Raw genomic sequence first — 18,621 nt, forward strand, 5'->3', positions numbered from 1 at the left:
AACAGTTTAAAACTCAATGTAAGCAGAAGACAAGAGCAGACGAGAGAAATGGTTATATTTAAAAAAATGTAAGTAGTGTGGCCTAAAGTCATATTGCATATCCTTTGAAGCTGTGTGTTTTAAAAAGAAAAAGTGTTTTTTATTCAGAAAGTTAAGAGCTTTAAATGAATCCCTAGGGCGTTTTAATTAATTTAAAAAACAACAAAATAATTAATGTAATAAACAAGGTCCTAATTAATAAAACCAGAGTATAGAGTAAAACATTATGGAGCATCAAACTGCTGTGTTCATGCACTGGACTTTTTCAAAATGAAAAGCTTTTTCAAAAGAGGTAGAAGTAGAAGAGGGCTGAGACAAATTTAGGATTTGAAGAGAGATGGAGAGAAGGGATTAAAAACAACAACCACCAGCACCACACAGCTCCCGAACACACATATCCGAACCTGTGTATCTTGATTTGAAGGATTCAATGTAATTGGCAGCTTCATTTTCATCGATGCCCATCTGCTCGCCTAAAGATTTTGCTCCTATTCCATAGATGATTCCATAGCAAATCTGCCAGAAGACAACATGAAGAATCGCAACCATATGGCGAGCCATGCAGAGAAAGCAGAGCCAAAACAAAATGTGATTCGCTGGAAGACAAGTGTATGGGAACAAAGCGAGCATTCAAGAACAGAGACTACCTCCAAACCCGAGCCATTCATGCTGTTTTTCTCCACCCTTATCCCCCCAAAACCCAGACAGCTCCAACTGAAACGTATTGAGAGTGAGAGGACATAAAAAGCAACTACTGAACAATCACAGCTGAACTTAAACAGAAAACCACACTATTGTAGCTCCCTGATGTTTTGAATACTGAACCTTCCTGCCCAGAAAGCTGCTGGTGATTTTTTTTCCTAAAAATTACCTGTTTAGCTTGTTGCCTGACTCTATCTCTAACAGCTTCAGGATCAATCATTTTCCATTCTGCTGCAATGCTCTTAAAGACATCAGTACCCCCGTCCAAGGCTTGAATGAGTCGACAGTCACAAGACAAATGAGCTAGGATCCTCAGTTCAAGCTGAGAGTAATCAGCAGCCAAGATTAAGCCACCTGAAGTCACAAAGGTAGCAGAAATCATTATTTCATAAATTTCTTCAATAACATCCCAACCAACGCTCCAGCAAGAAGGACTGAGGCTGTCCTTGCACCTTCTGCTCTGAAAGTTTTCCACAGCCACTTCTATCAGACAAATTCTTGCCTGTTTCCCCAGTGCTCATTCCTGCCTGCTTTCCATCCAGCCCCTACATCTAAAATCCATCAAAAACACACAGACAAGTATCTGTCCAGGTGTCTGTGTACAAGTCTAGCACCAGATAGGAATGATCGGTACAGAGAACAGACCAGCAGACTTATATCGAGCCAGGGCAGGCAACATGAGAACTGACACTTGGATAGAAAGAACACTAGATAGATTGCAATTTGTGTATTAAGAGCTGCTTTAAAAATCACATATTCTTAAAGAAGAAATGAAGGTGTGAATGTTTGAATTATAATATTTGAATACTCTTCCCAGTTAAAATGCTCTCCTTTACAGTCTTGTGAATAATTTTGAGGGCATGCTAACTACTGCATTAGTTTACCAAGTCGGCTGCTCAGTCAGATAGACAGTCTTCAATTCTTAGCTCTAGGATTTTATGTTAACTGTTCTTAACAATTAGCTGGCACAGAGCAGGATCTGGGCATTACCTGGGAAGGGAACAAAAGCGTGCCTCATACTAACACAAAACGGTATTCCTCTTTCTTCGGATCTCTCTTCAGCCCGAATCTTTAGGCTACTAGGCAAAATACGGGAACGCTTTCTACAGCTGTTGAGACAAGAAATGACTGTTCTTCACCAATTTCTAAAACAATTAAAGATGCATAATCATTTTTATCACCAAAAAAAAAAAAAAAAAAAAATCAGTGAAAAACAGTGTGACAGTAACCTCTATTCCACTCTTCTGGACAATCCATACCTAAATTTGACCATGGGAGAACTGGACATAGGCTATGTGCACACCTGAAGGGATTTACTGACTGACTCTGAACAGTTTTAGGGATAAATTTTTCTAGTACATTCAGATTTTGGTCCCAAAATTGGATAATTCCACTCCAAAAAGAGTAAGATGAAAGGCCTCAGATCTGTGATGGGTACCTTCCAGAAAGATAGCAAAGTCCTACATGAATCCTAAAAATTCAGCACCCCACCTTGAGTGCCAAATCTTCCCTCAATATCTTTCTCATATGCAGAATGCCTACACCAGCTCATACCTAGCAGAGACAGAAAAGGCTTCCCCCACAACATCAGCCTCATGACTGCACGCACATGCACACACACACACGTAAGCCTGCAAAAGCAGAGCAGAAGTTGCAGAAGATGTGCTCATAAAACACTGCATGTTTCCTTTCTACAGACTGAGCAAAAAATTGCCTCAAAACAACCAGATTTTCTTTTTCCAGAAGGCCAGAAGTTTATAGTGGTACCAGGTGCTCTGCAACCTCTCAAGGCTTGCTTAGCTCTCCTGTCCCACCAAGTCACTTGTAGGTGCAGATGGAATTATATCCACCAGTGCATGCACTGAACAGTGCACAGCTGTGACACCGTTCACACCATCTACATCCATCAGCACCACTCTACCAGCCAGCCTGTTGGGTTCTTCACTGGAAGTCAGAAGGCCTTTCTAAGTCCTTGATGTTTGCATCAGGGATCTGAGCAACTTCTTTATCAGAATGAAAAGGTATCTCTGAGATCAAGACTAGTTTCAGCAATGCAAAACACAGAAAAGACATCATGCTCTCTTCCCTTGTGCCCTCCCTTTTCTCTTTATACCTTGTCATTTCAGTGATGGTAGGGATCAAGGAGATGAAAGATAGTATGAAAATCACAGAAATAAACTTTCAAAAAGGTGAGAGACAATGTATGGGAACTGTACAGAATCACACTGTCCAGCAGAAGTTTCCAATTTAGTTGAATCAGTAAGGGCTTTATACCATGACCTAATTTAGCCATCCTCCTTCAGTCAGAAGCTTCTTACAAAAAGAGGAAGGAGTAGCAACAGTAATTGCTAAGATAAAAGATAGTTTGGAAGGCCCACCAGACTTAGGCTGCATGACAGCTTCTTTTGTGCTAGCAGCCATTTCTGTGCCTTTAGGAGTGCCCATCTTCCTAACACAGTGGCTGCTTAACTAAGGAATGGAGTCTCAACAGTCAGCCTGAGAAGCTGACTCCAAGTTCCGCAAGCATTCCATCCCTTTGATGGACTGCTTCTCTACAGAGAAGACTCTAAGAACCCAGGTCACTCTCCAATCATCCTGCAAAGCTGCTGCAAGCCTGGGCACTGCCAGAGCTATTTCTCCGAACAACATCTCTGCCTCCATGGATAGGCCTGGTTCTTCTCCTGAAGAGAGACGGACAAGATCCTGCTACTCCTGGGTGCTCTTCCCATGACCTACTTGAGGCACAAGCATGTTAGACACATGGCGGTAGGAAAAGACAGATAGAAGGGCCAAAAAACTTCTGAAAATTCTCACATCTAGCCATGAGAAAAAAGATGACAAAAGTCACCTGGGTGACACATGTGGGACAAGAACATGAATGGAAAGGGAATCTGAAAGGACAGAAGACAACCACCAAGAATGAAGGCCCCAAACTCACAAGCTAGCTGCTAAAAGATTCACCTTGATAATTCACTAGACTTCCACACAACTGTTTAGGCATTGGCATCAGGGCATCTGGTGAACAGAAATCAGATTTAGATATCTTTTTCTGCTACCTGGGTAGCTTTTGCAGGACCACTATCACAACTGAAATTGTTAACAAAGAAAGAAAAACATATTCACCTATGTTCTTTGACACAGGGAGCCGCACAGCGTAAAACAGATGAACTTTCTTCTACTTCTTCCACAGTATCCTATCCTCTTTCAGAGCAGCTCTTAGAAAGTCAAATCACATCCTAACTTCAGTTTACTTTCTTTTCACACTCAGTGAAAGCCACATAGTTGCTTTTCATCCAACAGTTGAGGGCATAAGGCTAATCCCGCTGTAGGGTTTCATAAAGAATTTCAAAAAGCAAATGACCACATGGAGCCACATCCTGATAGTAGTATTAGGTCTTTCATGTGTCACTGATTTAAGTATTTATTCCCCTGAAACTGTAGGAGAAACACTAAGTAAAAAGTCACAGTGACGTGACAGCAGCCACAGGTGAAGTCAGAAAAGAGAAATTTGACAATTCAACCACATTAAGATCAGAAGAATAGGCAAAAGCTTTGCCAAGACCCTCCTACCTTCCCCTAGAAACAGCACAAGAATTAGAGTTTCCACAGGCTTGGGAGGGTGGGCTTTCTTCAACCACAGTTGGCATTTCAATCTCAAAATTTCTTGGCACGTTCTGGATATTTGGCTCTGTGAAGGTTATTCGACCTGAGAAGGAAGACAAGGCAGAACTAAGTAAGGGTCCAAAAAGAGTCTCTCTTACATATTTGCAAGAAATCAACAATACTGCTCAGTGAACACAAAAGCTATTTTAACACTTCTAGATTTTTAGGGCATAGGCATTTCAGTATTTTAATTTGGTTGAAGCAGAGCACAGGCTTGATTTCCTCTCTTTTCTCCATAGAAAAGCTGCCCATACACACACACACGAGAAAAAAAAACAGTAAGAGGATTTTGCATGCATTTCTTTACCGGTAGCTGTGTGAGTCTGTGACACTGGATGTATCCTTTCCATTCCCAGTGCAGAATTCAATCGCTTTTCCTTCTGTAGTGGAAATACCACTTTAGTAATGGCATTGTTGATCCTCCTCCATTCCAGTATCAGCCCTGGCAATGGGTGAAGTGTCTTCAATTTCTCCAAAACATCCTCATGGGGAGAAATGAGCACAACTATAATTAACTGCCTTAAAAGCTTTATAAATAAAGTTTTTGCATTTCTGCAGAAAAAAGTTATTCCTTCACCCACAGTGAGCTTCCAGTGTCACTGCCTTAAGATTAAATGGATATCCCCTCTTTTTATACTGCCTGCGCCCGGGCAATCAAAGCACCATGAGATACAGCTGCAGTTTTATTACACGCAAGAAGGCAATCACTCCTCCCTGGACTTTCGCATCCTCAGTCACCACCTTGAGTATGCACCAACCAATAAATCACCTGAAACAATCTAATAAAGCATCACTTGCCTCAGGTACCCTACATTGTCTCCTCTTGCCCAGCAATAATGCTCCTCCACCATCTTCTTGCATATTTTTCTCCCTGCTCTCTCCTATCTGTACACTAGGAACACATAAAATGAAGCCCTCGACCATGCTCCTTGAAAGACAAATTTGGTCACTAGCAATTGAATCCATTCAGTTAAATCAGAAATTTGACAGGACTAACAAGAATTTCAAAAGATAGTGGCATGCAAACATTTCTCAAAAATAAGATTTTTTGTATGCAGCAGGCAGCTGCAGCCTCATCCCTCCACATCACAAAAGGAGGAAAGCCTCACTTCGCTTCTTGCTCCCTGCTCTGCCATCACCACTGCACTCACTTCTTCACTGTCACTTGAGTTTCAGAAATCAATACTTGTCTTCCAAGCACTGACTACACTGAACGAGGAGAAACTAAGAAAAAACCACAGATTAATGAGTCCTGAAGACAAGGAACATATATCTGCTAATATCACTGGTCTGGCAAGAGCACTCATTAGCCTGCAGCAGTTGGTATTAGTGCAGCTCCACAATATTTATCAACTGGCAAACATGTCAATAGTCTTCACATACATACAAGCTTCTGATATACTAAATTTGATGAGCCATCAGATCAGCCATTCTGAAGACAAATTCTCTGAGGCACAAAATACAGATATGGTAGTACCAGGCAGGGAAAATATTGTATTTAATCACCATGGTATTTAAGAATCTTTCAAGCTGATGTTGAAAAATTCTTCTACTATTGGCTTTACAAAATTATTAGGCTATTTTGGTCTTACATGTGGTTTAGGAAATCAAATTCTGCCTGATTTATTATTATTGAAGCCTGCTATTTATAATCATGTCCTGACTCCACTCAGGCTTTAGGAGAGTAGGAGTTAATAGCTGCGAACAGAGAAGGCAGAATCCAGCTTGAATTTCCAGTGGTAACTGGAGGAGCAAAAAGGCAGTTAAAATTTACTTTCATTTAAGTCAGTATACCTAACTCCAATGTATCCAAGCAGCAGGTATCTGAAGTAAGAGGGAGTTATTTCTACAGTCACTTTCAGACTAGAACCAGACTTTACCTTGGTTGTACTGAACTGCTTGCTCAACCTAACCCTGTTTCCTTTAGCAGTCACTCTTCGGGTGTAACCCAGAGTTTTCTTGTTCCCTTGAACTTTCACATCTCCATCTTGTGGCAACTTCAGCTCCAGGAACAAAACCTGAAAAAGGCCAGCATTTCAAATCAGTTTCTGCATGCTACTCCCAGGAGAAAACAAAAAGCAACTGAGCACTTAAACAGCTTGTTCCAACCAAATGATAGTACAAATGCTTCAGGTAATTAAAAAGCTGATTAAAGATCTCTGCTATCAAAGTCATTCCTCCTCATTTTAATTAACTACAAAATGCAATCTAAAAATCTCATTTTCTGAACACTGTAAGTTTGCATTCAGAGGTATGTTTTTAGAAAAGGTAATTAACTCCATCCAATAAGTGACATTACTGCTGACAGTCAACTGTAATAAAATGTGGAGTTAAGATGACTAAAAGTGGAAAGAACATTGGTGAAGAAAAAGAAGTGTTAGCAGTGAGCCAGCTTCAGAGCAACATGAATGGCATAGGAGGAGGTGGTCAAAAATATCTTTTATAGAATAGCCAGTATATTAGTTTTTCTAAAAAATTGCCAAGAATTGGAAACTAAGTATATGTTTACTTCTTGACAGACAGAACACAGCTCTTCCTTTTTCATTCTATGTTTCTATGTAGCATTATACACTACTTAGCAACTATTGCGTTTCACTTCACAGATGGCAGAAGGAAATAGAAGCTTTTCTCTCACACGTTTTTGTAGCACAAAAGTTCTACTGACACAAAATTAGAAGGGTAAAGCTCTACTGACCTATACAAGATACTTCACATGATTCCTAACAAAACTTCCACATGAGAAACAAGCTTCTGTAGTTCAGAGAACAGCATTTTAGAAAAAAAAATTTCCTCCCCTTTTTCCATGAAATTGGAGCCGAGCGTTATTTCAGGAATTCTAACTCAGACTACTGTTACTGAGTAAAACTTCTGCATTTGCAACAAAGGAAGAATATTTCTGTGTAACTCCTTTCAGTGATGGCTGCTTGCAAATTTTGACTATTTCCACATGAACTATAGCCCCTCAGCAAGAAATCAGTATACAGAAAAGAAAAAAATGGGGAAAAAACATGCACAGCAATTACAATCTATTCCTGCAATTCCATGCAACGTACATTAAAAATATATATAGCAAAGTTCTTCAGGAATAAAAGTATTGCTAATTTACATATAAATCTGTTTCTTAGGCTTAAAAAATACCAATTCTATACAGGTTCTTAAAAAGTTGTTGATTCTAAACTTTTAAAGTAGTCTTTCCTTCTCTTTATATGTCTGTATAGGGACAAGGGTAACAATATTCAGTACAACTCTTCTTAGACTCGGAATATATGATATCATATCTCATGTTGTCGGTTTTTGGTTCTTGGTTTTTGTTGTTGGTTTTTGGACTGAGGGTCGAGACAAGAACCAAGAGGGAGCACCCACCAAGCATGGTCCCGGGCAAAACATGACTCAGGCTTTCTTTATAAAACAAAACAATTTATTAACAGTTACTAAACAGGAGACACAAGGGAACGAAACCAGTTACTTGAGAGGAGAAAAGACAAAACAAGGCCCGATCTTAAAACAACACCTCCCCACCCCCCTATTTTCTTCCGTTCCCGACTCTACCTCCCCCCCAGCGGCGCAGGGGGACAGGGAATGGGGGAGTGCAGGTCAGTTCATCCGTGTTGTTAACTGCCACTCCTTTCTTAAAGGAGGAGGAGCCTTTACACCATTTTTCCCTTGCTTCGGTGGATCCCCTACTCACGAAGAAAAAAGTCCCCAAACTTTTCCAACGTGAGTCCTGCCCGCAGGATTGTAATCCTTCCCCATGGATTGTACCAGTTCGGGCTTTACCAGTCTCGGCCTCTTAGGGAGCTGCTGCCACTCGCGTCGGCGTGGGTCGTCCCACGGATTCCAGATGCCTCCACAACCTCGTCGTGCATTCCATGCCCCATTATTAACAGTACCTGGTCGCGCATCCCCTGCTCCACGACCTCTCCTGAGCTCAGGCATCTCCTTCCCGACGTGGGTTTCTCCACGGGCCACAAGTGGGTCTCTGCTCCGCCGAGTACACCCTGGCTGCAGGGGGGCCGCCTGCCATCTCACACCGATTTGCAAGGGAAGCCTCAGCTCCAGTACACCTCCTCCTGCTCCATCTTGACTGACCTGGTCGTTGTGGTTGTTTTCTCTTAGATCTTAATCTCCTCTAGAGGAGCTCGGCCCGGCGGGCACCCCGGGAGCGGGGCGCTTCCCGAGTCCCCCATGCAGCTCCCCGGCGCCATCTTGAGCACATGGCGCCGGCCCGGGCCCGGGCAGCCGCCCGGCCGGGAGCCGGGAGCGAGGGCAGCGCCCTCCTGCTCTCTCTCTCCTCCCTCCTGAGCAAAAAGCCCTTTTCCCACCCCTTTGTCCCAACTTAAATAGGGCAATTCGCAGAGGCGCCAATTTGGCTCAACCTCCCGGGGGGGGATGGGACTCAGATCTGGTGGCACAGGGAGCAAATCCCCTCTCCTGCCACCACAACACCCCCCCACATCAAACTATCACACATGTGCAGAATTACTCTTTTCTAGCCCTGCACCATTCATCCAAAATATTCCAAAAGCCATTTTGATGATGATTCCTGGCAGATCATCTCATGCCCATAAGAAGCCAGGATCCTATACAAACAACACGCTTACTTCCACTTGGTTTTTCTTTCCAACATGCTTATTTCTACTTTTACTTTCTTTCTTTCTGCTAAAGTTAGCAAAATCAGAATGATCAGTAACAAGCAGGAGATGCACAGGACCTTGCAGGCAGCAAGTTCATAATGAGTGTAAAGACAAATTAACTCTGAGCAGAGTTCAATTTGCGTTTTGTCTTAACACACAGTCTGCCCAAGAAGGTTTTTTCTTAAGTCCAAGCAAAAGCTTCTTGAGGGTAAATTCTGAGAAAGTTCTCCGCCTTCCACCCTAGCCCTCACATACCTCTGCAATGTCATCAGGGCTGGTCAAGGAGAAGCTGTGGCCTGCCAGCTGATACGCCTTGGTCTCAATCTCGCTCAGTTTAGCTTGCATGACCTGTTTCTGGGTTTCATAGGCTGCTGTGCTAAAACCAATGCCATTCAGCTCCAGTAGAGCCAAGCAATAATGAGTGGGCATCTCCACTTTAGAAAACACATCTGTAAGTACAAGCCCCAAGAAAAACTTCTATAACATCAAAAACGGATCAATAGATTCATAAAACACCACCTGGGGAATCCTCAGTTTTTAAAATCCTGAATGTCCTGACATGCTGAAATCTCTGAATATAGATTTAGTTTAAATACTTTGGTTTCTGGAATATTTCGTAGTAAGAAATATTTCATAATAAGAAGTATTTCAGAACTTTTTATCACAGCAGTATTTAAAAGAATAACAACTTCTGTCTTTTTTTTTTCCTAAGAAATACACATCTCTCTCTATATCAACATTTTATAAGCCACAGATATGCTTAATGTAAAGCTTTCTAACTTGATACACTTTTATTCCATCACCCGCATCTTTTAAAAAGGTTCTAAAGTTTAGTTGTCACGATCATAAATGATGTAGTAAACTTGCAATAGAACACTTCAATGAGACTGGACTCTAATCTTAGGCTTTGGATACAATTTAGAGGAAACAATCATAAAGCCCAGCAATAGGTATGTGCTTTTTGGTGTTTTTCTGCTTGCTTGTTTTTAAACAGAGACAAGCATTCAGCAAACATTAGTGCAAACATACTGGATTATTCACCATGGGATCACAAAAGTTTCATGGACACAACACATACATGGAAAATAATGCTACAGGGGCAGGCCAAAGAGCAAGACATCTCCTTCAGAAAACATCTGAGGATTTTAGGAATTGCTTCTGACAAGGAAATGCAAAAGCTTTTGAAAACGTTTGAGAAACCACAGACAGACTCACAAGTCCCCTGGGAATGGCCAGAGTACTCATGTGGGAAGTAGAGATCTGCTTGATTCAGAGACTTAAAATAAATTCCGCTATTGCTTTAACCATGGTGGATATTTGGAATATAAAAATTATATTTTAATTTAAAATTTAATTTAATTTTTTTGACAAAACAGACATACTTCCAAGGGAAGCTCCCTCTTTTCTTTTAACAAATGAACATTTTGCCACAGAATATACTTAAATAAGAACTTCCAAATCTCCTCTCTTCTCCACTGATCATTCAGCCTGTGGTAGCACAGCCACCTTTACCCTCCGTCTTTATCCCCAAGTGGAGCTCTTCTTACCTGTCAGATTTTCCTTCTGTAATTCATTATGGAGTTCATTCATGACACTGAAGACAAGCACAGACTCTACTGCTGCTCTGTACCGCCCAGAATGATCTCTGCTGGCACTAAGCCCCAGGCTCTGCACCCCTTGGCCGGTGCCTACCCCTTCCAGTAGAGGTAGCTCACTGGGGAGAAAGTTAGTCACCATGTTGTGAAGTGTACGTTCCTTAGAGCCAGAATCAAGCAGCCAACATGCAACCTTAAAAAGGGAGACGTCCATGAGATCTTTTTTCCATTTTAGTCATAATACAATGTAAATATTTAACTGGGGGTTATTGCAAGGTTACAGTGCAGATTATTTTTCTTGATTTCACAGGCAGATTGGAACAATTTGTGGAAAAGTTACAAGATTTCAGATAAAACTTTCGAGGGGGCATAAGGCACTGAAAAGTTTCATTCTCATTCAAACTAAATTCTGCACATTTGAAAACCATATCCTCTGTCCACTAAACACATCTAGAAGCGTTGTCCTCAGGTTTTTTCATTTATTAAAACCTAACAAAAAGGGGACTATATATGAAAATCAGGATCAAAACATGTTTAATCTGAAAATTGACTTTATAAAAATCAGAAGATGCTATTGATCTAGAATATTAGTCAAGCTGAGCTCTCCTGTTTTTTGCACATCAGCACTAGTACCAAGAATGCTGCAAGGCAAATTTTATTCATGGTAAGCGTCATACCTTCCACTGTCCTGAAAGCAATTTCACTTACAGCTATATTTCAATTTCTTGTGTCAAAATAGGATGAAACACAGGTTTCTGCATTGTCTCTGCCATGCAAGCAGAAGGCAAAAACCACATGTGTATATACAGGTGGGAGGAGTCAGGGGGTGTGAAGGTGTGCATGTATGTATATATTCATTGCATCACTAAAATGAACAAATATGAGTGTGACTAATACATAGAACAGTGCAGAGAAGGTGCTACTGTTATTGCTTTTTAATTTTATCCTAAAACTATGTATCCGTATGAAAAGTTAAGTTTGTCCTTGTTTTGAACACCTTACCTACTTACCTGCGGACTTTAACATTGCCATGATGCTATTCAGCCCATGTGCGATGCAAGCTTTAGAAATTAACACCAGAAATTTCTATGCATCTAGAGCTTTTCCTAGTAAGGACAAGAAGGTGCTTTTACCTCTTTCTAGTGTTTTATTTGAGTTACAAATGATACTGAACCTTTTCAAATAATGTGAACTTTGTTTTGTTTTGAGAAAATGGCAGCAGCAATAGTGGACAAATCTTCTGCTTACAAAGTCTTCTGCTCTCAGAATCAATAATCTGACCAGAAGCACTTCTGCCATTTCAGTTCTAGGCTTCTTATTGCAACAAAACAAGAGTTCAGCCCTGTCCACTGGAACAGGGGAGAGATTTAACCTCATCCTCCCCACCCAAGCAATCAGATGTGAAAGATTTAACCTATCACTGAACCTAAATACTGGTTTAGATTTCCCACTAGAAGAAAATTTCACTAAACCGCCTGGCAGGTGTGCACATTGAAATCTAAATAACAGAAGGAAAGTACCAGAAGGTACTCCTGTCTTTCCACTGGGGTGTTTAAACTAGTAATTTTACCCAAGCTAAATTTCTTAATTGTGCAAACCTTTGGGTCCTCGAAACTTCCTTCCAAGGAGATGCCACAAGCCATTACCAGAGTCTTGTAGTGCTGAATGAAGTTATACATGACAAGTGAGCGCTCCTGCTTGGGCTTCTTCTGCAGGTACAGCTGCAGATGATACAGTCTCTCTGTTACAGATAGGTTTTTGTCCAAAGGTGGAGGTGCCAGACTCATACTGATTTCTAAGACATGAAATACAATCAAAAATCACCTTTTTACCCACTGAATGATAAGAAAGGCAAGCGAAAAATCTTGAATTAAATCACCCAAAACACAAAAACTACAGTAGGACTGTGAACAAATAACTATAAATTTATACCGACACTACATATTTTACCGAACCAGACAAGGCTCCCAAAAGCAATATGCTGTGTCTGTACTACTAAACAAAGGATAGTCAGGAATTAAACCCTAGCCACGAGCCCACATAACACAGATTGGGTTATTTTCAGCATTCTAGAGTCAGATTTGCTCTGGAGAGTAAAAATTGGAAGAGGTTGAAAGAGAAAAGCAAGTAAGCTAAAGACAACATGGGAGTAAGCGAACATTTTAGCTGTATGCATGATCAGCAGTCCAGCGCTTGAGTCAGTCTCCTGGCCTTATTATATAGCAGCATAGATGTGTCCACAGCAACATGTTTGTCACGTTTTGAGGTCAAAAGACCAGTCTATCAGCTCCCAAGTCAGGCGAGACCCTTGGGTCCGAGTCCCCCTGCCTTCCCTTGGCAGCCCAGTGAATCAGAGGGTTGTTCGTCTGACTTATCGTGGGACCCGTCACTAACAGACGAACAAGAGGTAATTTGGCCAGTATACCAGCTCCCAAGTCAGGCGAGACCCTTGGGTCCAACTCCCCCTGCCTTCCCTTGGCAGCTCAGTGAATCAGAGGGTGGTTCGCCCACTTATTAGGGATCGTCACTAGTAGTACTATGGACCAACTCCTTATAATAATTCAAAAGTTTCCGGAAACATACATATATATTTTATTTGTGACAGAATACAGGTTCGAGGATAGCCGGTGATAGTGACGGACTACAAAAACAACTCTAATTGAAATACTGCAGTGATAATATAAAACAATTACTGATCAGTGATAATACCAAATAGCTAGCAAGATGTTAGTAAGTAATTAAGTGCATATAACACAGAGTTCTTACCCAATAGGTGTCCCTATGGGGGGCAGAAGAGAGATTCAGCCCGTTGACTGATCCCAGACGTTCCGATGAGGGGGGGGTTTCTCCCTAACATCCCCTTTGTTTGCTGCCATTTTATACTTTTTCATATCTTTTAGGTGGAGCTCAAGTGACTCTAGTCATACATAACTTATTAGGATTGGTGTAAATTGCTCATGAGGGGTGGTCGCAGCTCGGAGGCGGGTGGAGGTGTGATTTAGTAGCTAAAGGACACAATTTCACCATCACTGCTGAGGCAGCGGTTGTGATTCACTTCCCTTGATGGCATTTTTATGGTTATCTTTACCAGGTGCCTCTCATCCCTGATAACAGGGATGAGCCGTGATTCCTCTGTACCACTCTACTCCCCATTTCAAGGGTATTGCGTAGGCCTTGTTCTTTATTTCTTATCCCCGATAACAGGGATCAGCCATGATACCTTCGTATCACTCTACTCCCCATTTCAAGGATATTGAGGCCTTGTTTGTTCCTGGGAGCAGCAGCTGTGCTTCATCTCAGAGCTGCTCTAATATTAGCTGAATTCTGGGGAAAAATATTCTCCCATTCCCCTCCAATTTCAGTCATTTTCCCACAATGTTCAAGGGTGTTCAACACTTCAGACTGCTGAAAAATATGGCTAAATTACTCCATCACACAACTGAGCTGGGTTTGGGACACCCAAAACACTTCCAAGAACCTATCTGCTGAAGGTACTTTCTTGAAACGCAGTGTTATGTAACACAGCACAGGCTGTCCGCTCACTTACCAGTCTGGTCTTGTATCTGCTGCAAAGAGATATAGTAGGCATCTTTTCCACCCCAACATACTGCCAGTCCAACCACCAAGATGTCTTCGCAGCCCTGGACAGGAAATCCATCATCTTTAACTTGCATCCACTGAGGAGAAGTTACTAAAGGAATAATTTTTAAGTTACAATTATAAAATGGCATCCATAAATACAGAAAAGTTTGGATCCTGAAAATGTAAATACACACAGTTGAACCTAAATTTCTTTATAAGTACATGTATACCTTCATTTTTATCTATAGGGAGAAAAATCTGTGTTTCTTTTTGGGAAAAACAAAAAAAATCAAACCCCAACATGTTTAGAGTAGCAAAACTTTCTCTTAACAGAAAAAAACACCCATATAGCAACCCTGCAAAACTCTGGCCTTTCCTAGCAATCTCTTCAAGACTTGAGACAGAAATTTCATATATGTATTGTCTCCTTTCAGTCTGAAAAACATTTCACTTTTGTCTGTCAAAAATATATTTTGATAGTTAAGAATTGTTATTGTTATGGCGATATGACAGCAAAGACTCTAACTCTGCTTAATCTTGTTATTTTAAAGGAAGAGTATGTTTATACAGCAGCAGCCAAACTGCAGCATACGAATACTTCTGTGGAAAAAAATGAAGCAATATTGCAACACTCCAGAGACTGATCTGAATTTTACATGTGCATATACTGAACCAAATTTACTTTTTGCAAACTCGAAAATATCTAACCTTGGTTCAGAGGCAATCCCGCAAGCAACACTGCTCAGTGGAGACCCTGAACAATCTGTACAGTTTACTGTTCAATATATTATTAATTTTAAAATACACCAAAACTTCTTTGTGACATGCAAAGATGCATGATAAAGGGACTGCACAACACAGACCCATTTCAAAATCAGATACACAATGAAACCTTAAGAATATTTAAACGCTCTGAAATACAAATGAGCTGCTAACACTTCATTACTATCACCAAAGAGCTACCAACCAAATGCTTGACACCAATTCTCCATCAGCTCCTTTGCATTACTGTGACAGAGAATATTCGATTACTATCAGTAATTTTCCTCCTTTTTCGCAAACCCTTTCCTTCTCCACTCCTACTTTAAGCGGAAGATGTCACCCTGCTGTTCACCAAATAATGTGCTGGAACACAGAACTGACCTTTCTGGAATTTGCCACCAATGGTTGATTTGGGAGACAGAAGACATTTTGCTCTTTCGCATGCCACTGCGATGGAGAATCTGCTTTTCTCCTTCCATTCTGCAACAAAAGTCTGGAAAAGTGCTTTGTCGCTTGCTACATCAATAATAGTGAAATTTTCAGCACTTAAGGGAACGAGTGGAAAAGCATCCTGAGACAGCTGCAGTGAAAAGCCTTGGTCTATAGTGGAATCATCTTTTCCCTCATCAGTCTCAACTGGGTCTACAATTCCAGGATTGACCTGGAGTGTTTTTACCTGCTGCTCTGCATTGCCCTCACTATTCTGCTGCAGCTGAATCAGCCACTCTTCGTTCATGCAGGTGACTTGTCCCTTCCTTGCAGATTTCACAGAGAGAGAAGCAGAACTCTTTGGAAAAAGCTCTTTGGGGGGTGTTGGAGGAATAAACCCGTTATTACCATCTAGTGCAGGACAGGGTATTTTGTTGCTTCCCTTCAGTGGAAGTGTTATGCAGTCTGTTTTCTGCACAAGATCCAAGTCTTGTGTTTCATTTTCTTTAATCTTGAAACAGCTTTTTAAATCCTGGCAAGTGGGCAAAGGCTTTGGCTGACAACGGTCAGTTTCAAAAATTGGATCTAGCTCTTGATTAGTAATAGAAGCAACTAACTTTTCTTTCAAACAGGAGCTTACTGAAACTGGTTCAGTGCTTGAGGGTCTAGGCCATTTGTCTAATACATCCTGCAATCCTGGGCTTAGTTCAAAGGAGCGGTCAGTCCACACCACAGGACGGGTTGTCTTGTCTAAAGCTTGCAGGCTTCTCTGGAGCTTTTCACCTTGATCTCCTACTAAATCCTTTGGTCTGGGGTCATTGTTACAAATCACTGGGTTTCTGAATCCTGGCTGACCACGAAATGTAGAAGGAAGATCTTCCAGAAAAGACGGGGAGTTTGCATGATCTAAAACTTCAGCTATTAGATCAGAGAATGCTAGAGACACATTGTTAGGCTGTGCAGTGTCCTCATGCTCTTTCTGATTGTCACTGACATCCAACTTACTCTGAACAGGCCTTAGGTTCTGCAAAAGACCTTCTGGAGGAAGCAAAGCCTCTTGCTTCTCCACAGATTCCTTTCTGTCAACTTCCATGAGGTCACCAACGTTACTGAAGCTATCATCAAACAGCAAGCTATCACTCATATTCAGGCTTGTTTCAGGGACAGGGTGGCATTCTACTTGTACAATGTGCTCCCTACCAAAAGGGGAGGTTGCTTTATTAAGGTCTTTAGACACAGTCTCCCCTCCTTTCACTGAATTTTGGGTCTGGTAATCTTGTAGAAAACTGTGTAGCTGGGAGTCGGTCACTGAGAAATCGCTTTCTTTAAGGCAACGTGTAGATTCTATTTCCTTCATTACGGGCTGTAAATTAAGGCCTCTAGACTCCAAAACTTTATTACTGCAGTGCTGAGATGTGCTTTTGGTAGTGTTATTTGTTGCGTTAAGACTCGATAAGCCCAGATTCCTAACTGTTGCAGCTGGCCTTTCGTCAGTAGCATTCTTGGTCCGTGAAGTGCTTTGTCTCTTGGAGATTTCCTGCTGCGGTATCGCTGCCAGCTCTAAACTTTGTACTCCCTGCTGTCCTGTGATTTTAGCTGCTCCTTCCTGTTTTATTATCATCTCAGTTTGAGTATCCAACTGGAAGCTGTCTTCAAAGTTCCTAGAGTGAGAAAACAGTTCAGAGCATGGACCATTCTGAACATCACGTGCATTGCAAACACCCCTGGATTTTATTAGAGAGTCTTTCAGAAAATCCTTAGGATGACTGTCGGCTTTCTGCAGTGCTCCAGCTTGTAACAGTATCCCATTAAGCTTTTCGCTCTCATTTTTTCCACCATTCTGAATCTGAATATGGCAGGATTTATCCTCACCAGGACGAAAATGCACAGGCTTCTGTATCCTGCTGCCACTATGGACAAGTCTGCTTCCAGAGCAGCTAGCAGCTACATTACAGTGACCCGTATCTAAAGCCATCTGCTGCTTACCCGTCATCATCTCAGCACAGCTCGCATCTGTTTGTGTTTTATTAATTTTATTCCGTTTATCATTAGTATTTTCATTTCTCTGTGTCCTAGCACTAGCAGGTATCACCACACTTTCTACAATATTATGAGTCTCCACGTTGATGTGTGGAGTACCCTGTAATGCAACAGGTGACTGAAAACACACTCTCCCCTTGGGCATGCCTTTATTAGTCGTGGTAGACTCTGTAAATAATCCTTTCATTTTATCCTTCCTCTCAAGATTAAATTCCCACATCTGTACAGAACTTGAGACTTTGTGAGTTACAGACCCTGTTTCTGTAAATTCCTTATTATTTTGGTCTGAAAAAAATCCATCTTTACAGATGGTGGGGTGGAAAGCAGGTGGTTTTTCTGTGGCTATAAGCGTATTTGAATCTTCAAGAAGTGATCTCTGCAGTTTTGAAGCAGTATTTTTGTTCCTAGTCCGGTTTAAATGCATGTCCGTACTTTTTATCAGTCTAGAGGCTGAAGACTTTGTTTTCAATGTTTGTGTTTTTTCTTGTTCAGTAGGGAGTTCTGAAATTGTTCTCCTGGAATTGACCAGAGAAATTCCTTCCACGTTTTCATTATCTCTGCATGTATTTGGCCATCTTCTAGCACTGTACACAGTATCATCATTGCCTTCCTCTCCTCGAGCCTGTTTCCTGCTTGGGACTTCTCTCTCAAATCTGAAGTTTTCTGTACTACTGCTTAGTTGCCTTTTATATCCCTTTTTAATATTTGATAAGTTTCCAGTCTGCAAACCAAGGCCATTACAATGTTGAGCTCTGCTTCCCTTTTTGTTTAACACCCTAGAAGACTGCTTTCCATTTGACCTATGTAGTCTGTCTTCCAGTTCTGACTCACTGGTGATCATAGAGGATGTATCAGACTCTAGAAAAGACTCTGGGTTCCACTGCACTCCCATCAGTGCCAAATCCTGTTGGAGAAGTCCCCTGGCTTCCTCCACAATGAGGGAAGCTGCTTCTCTTTCGTTTAAGTTTTTCATTCCAGCGATCCAGATGCTGCGCACAGTCCGACGCTCCGCTGCTGATTCTTCATCTTCATCCACAGCTCTACGAACGCTACGGGAAAGGTAACAGACAGATGTAAACATGCATGCAGAAAATAACAAACAACACGAGGAGCTGGCACTATTCTGCTCTGCTCCCATTTCAATTAGCTTCACAGCTTCCTAGCTTCACAGAAGC

At 41.4% G+C, this 18,621-nt stretch overlaps 1 protein-coding gene across 4 annotated transcripts in view; it reads right to left on the bottom strand.

Moving 5' to 3' along the window:
* The window catches only part of POLQ (DNA polymerase theta), a 65,206-nt gene that overhangs the window by 14,790 nt on the left and 31,795 nt on the right, over window positions 1–18,621 (bottom strand). For 2 of the 4 annotated variants that reach the window (XM_086619659.1, XM_086619733.1), the window contains exons 16-26: window positions 15,359–18,495; window positions 14,181–14,324; window positions 12,232–12,428; window positions 10,586–10,826; window positions 9,294–9,487; window positions 6,285–6,422; window positions 4,712–4,886; window positions 4,312–4,447; window positions 1,732–1,850; window positions 911–1,095; window positions 444–555 (exon numbers count right to left, since the gene is read on the bottom strand). In XM_086619659.1, the coding sequence (XP_086475785.1) occupies window positions 444–555; window positions 911–1,095; window positions 1,732–1,850; window positions 4,312–4,447; window positions 4,712–4,886; window positions 6,285–6,422; window positions 9,294–9,487; window positions 10,586–10,826; window positions 12,232–12,428; window positions 14,181–14,324; window positions 15,359–18,495 (4,778 nt within the window). Of the gene's footprint in view, window positions 1–443; window positions 556–910; window positions 1,096–1,731; window positions 1,851–4,311; window positions 4,448–4,711; window positions 4,887–5,202; window positions 5,290–6,284; window positions 6,423–9,293; window positions 9,488–10,585; window positions 10,827–12,231; window positions 12,429–14,180; window positions 14,325–15,358; window positions 18,496–18,621 lie in introns of all 4 variants that reach the window. The other 2 variants (XM_086619802.1, XM_086619877.1) reach the window with 2 other exon arrangements.

Source organism: Tauraco erythrolophus, chromosome 1, assembly GCF_009769465.1.
Source record: "Tauraco erythrolophus isolate bTauEry1 chromosome 1, bTauEry1.pri, whole genome shotgun sequence".
Lineage (NCBI taxonomy): Eukaryota > Metazoa > Chordata > Aves > Musophagiformes > Musophagidae > Tauraco > Tauraco erythrolophus.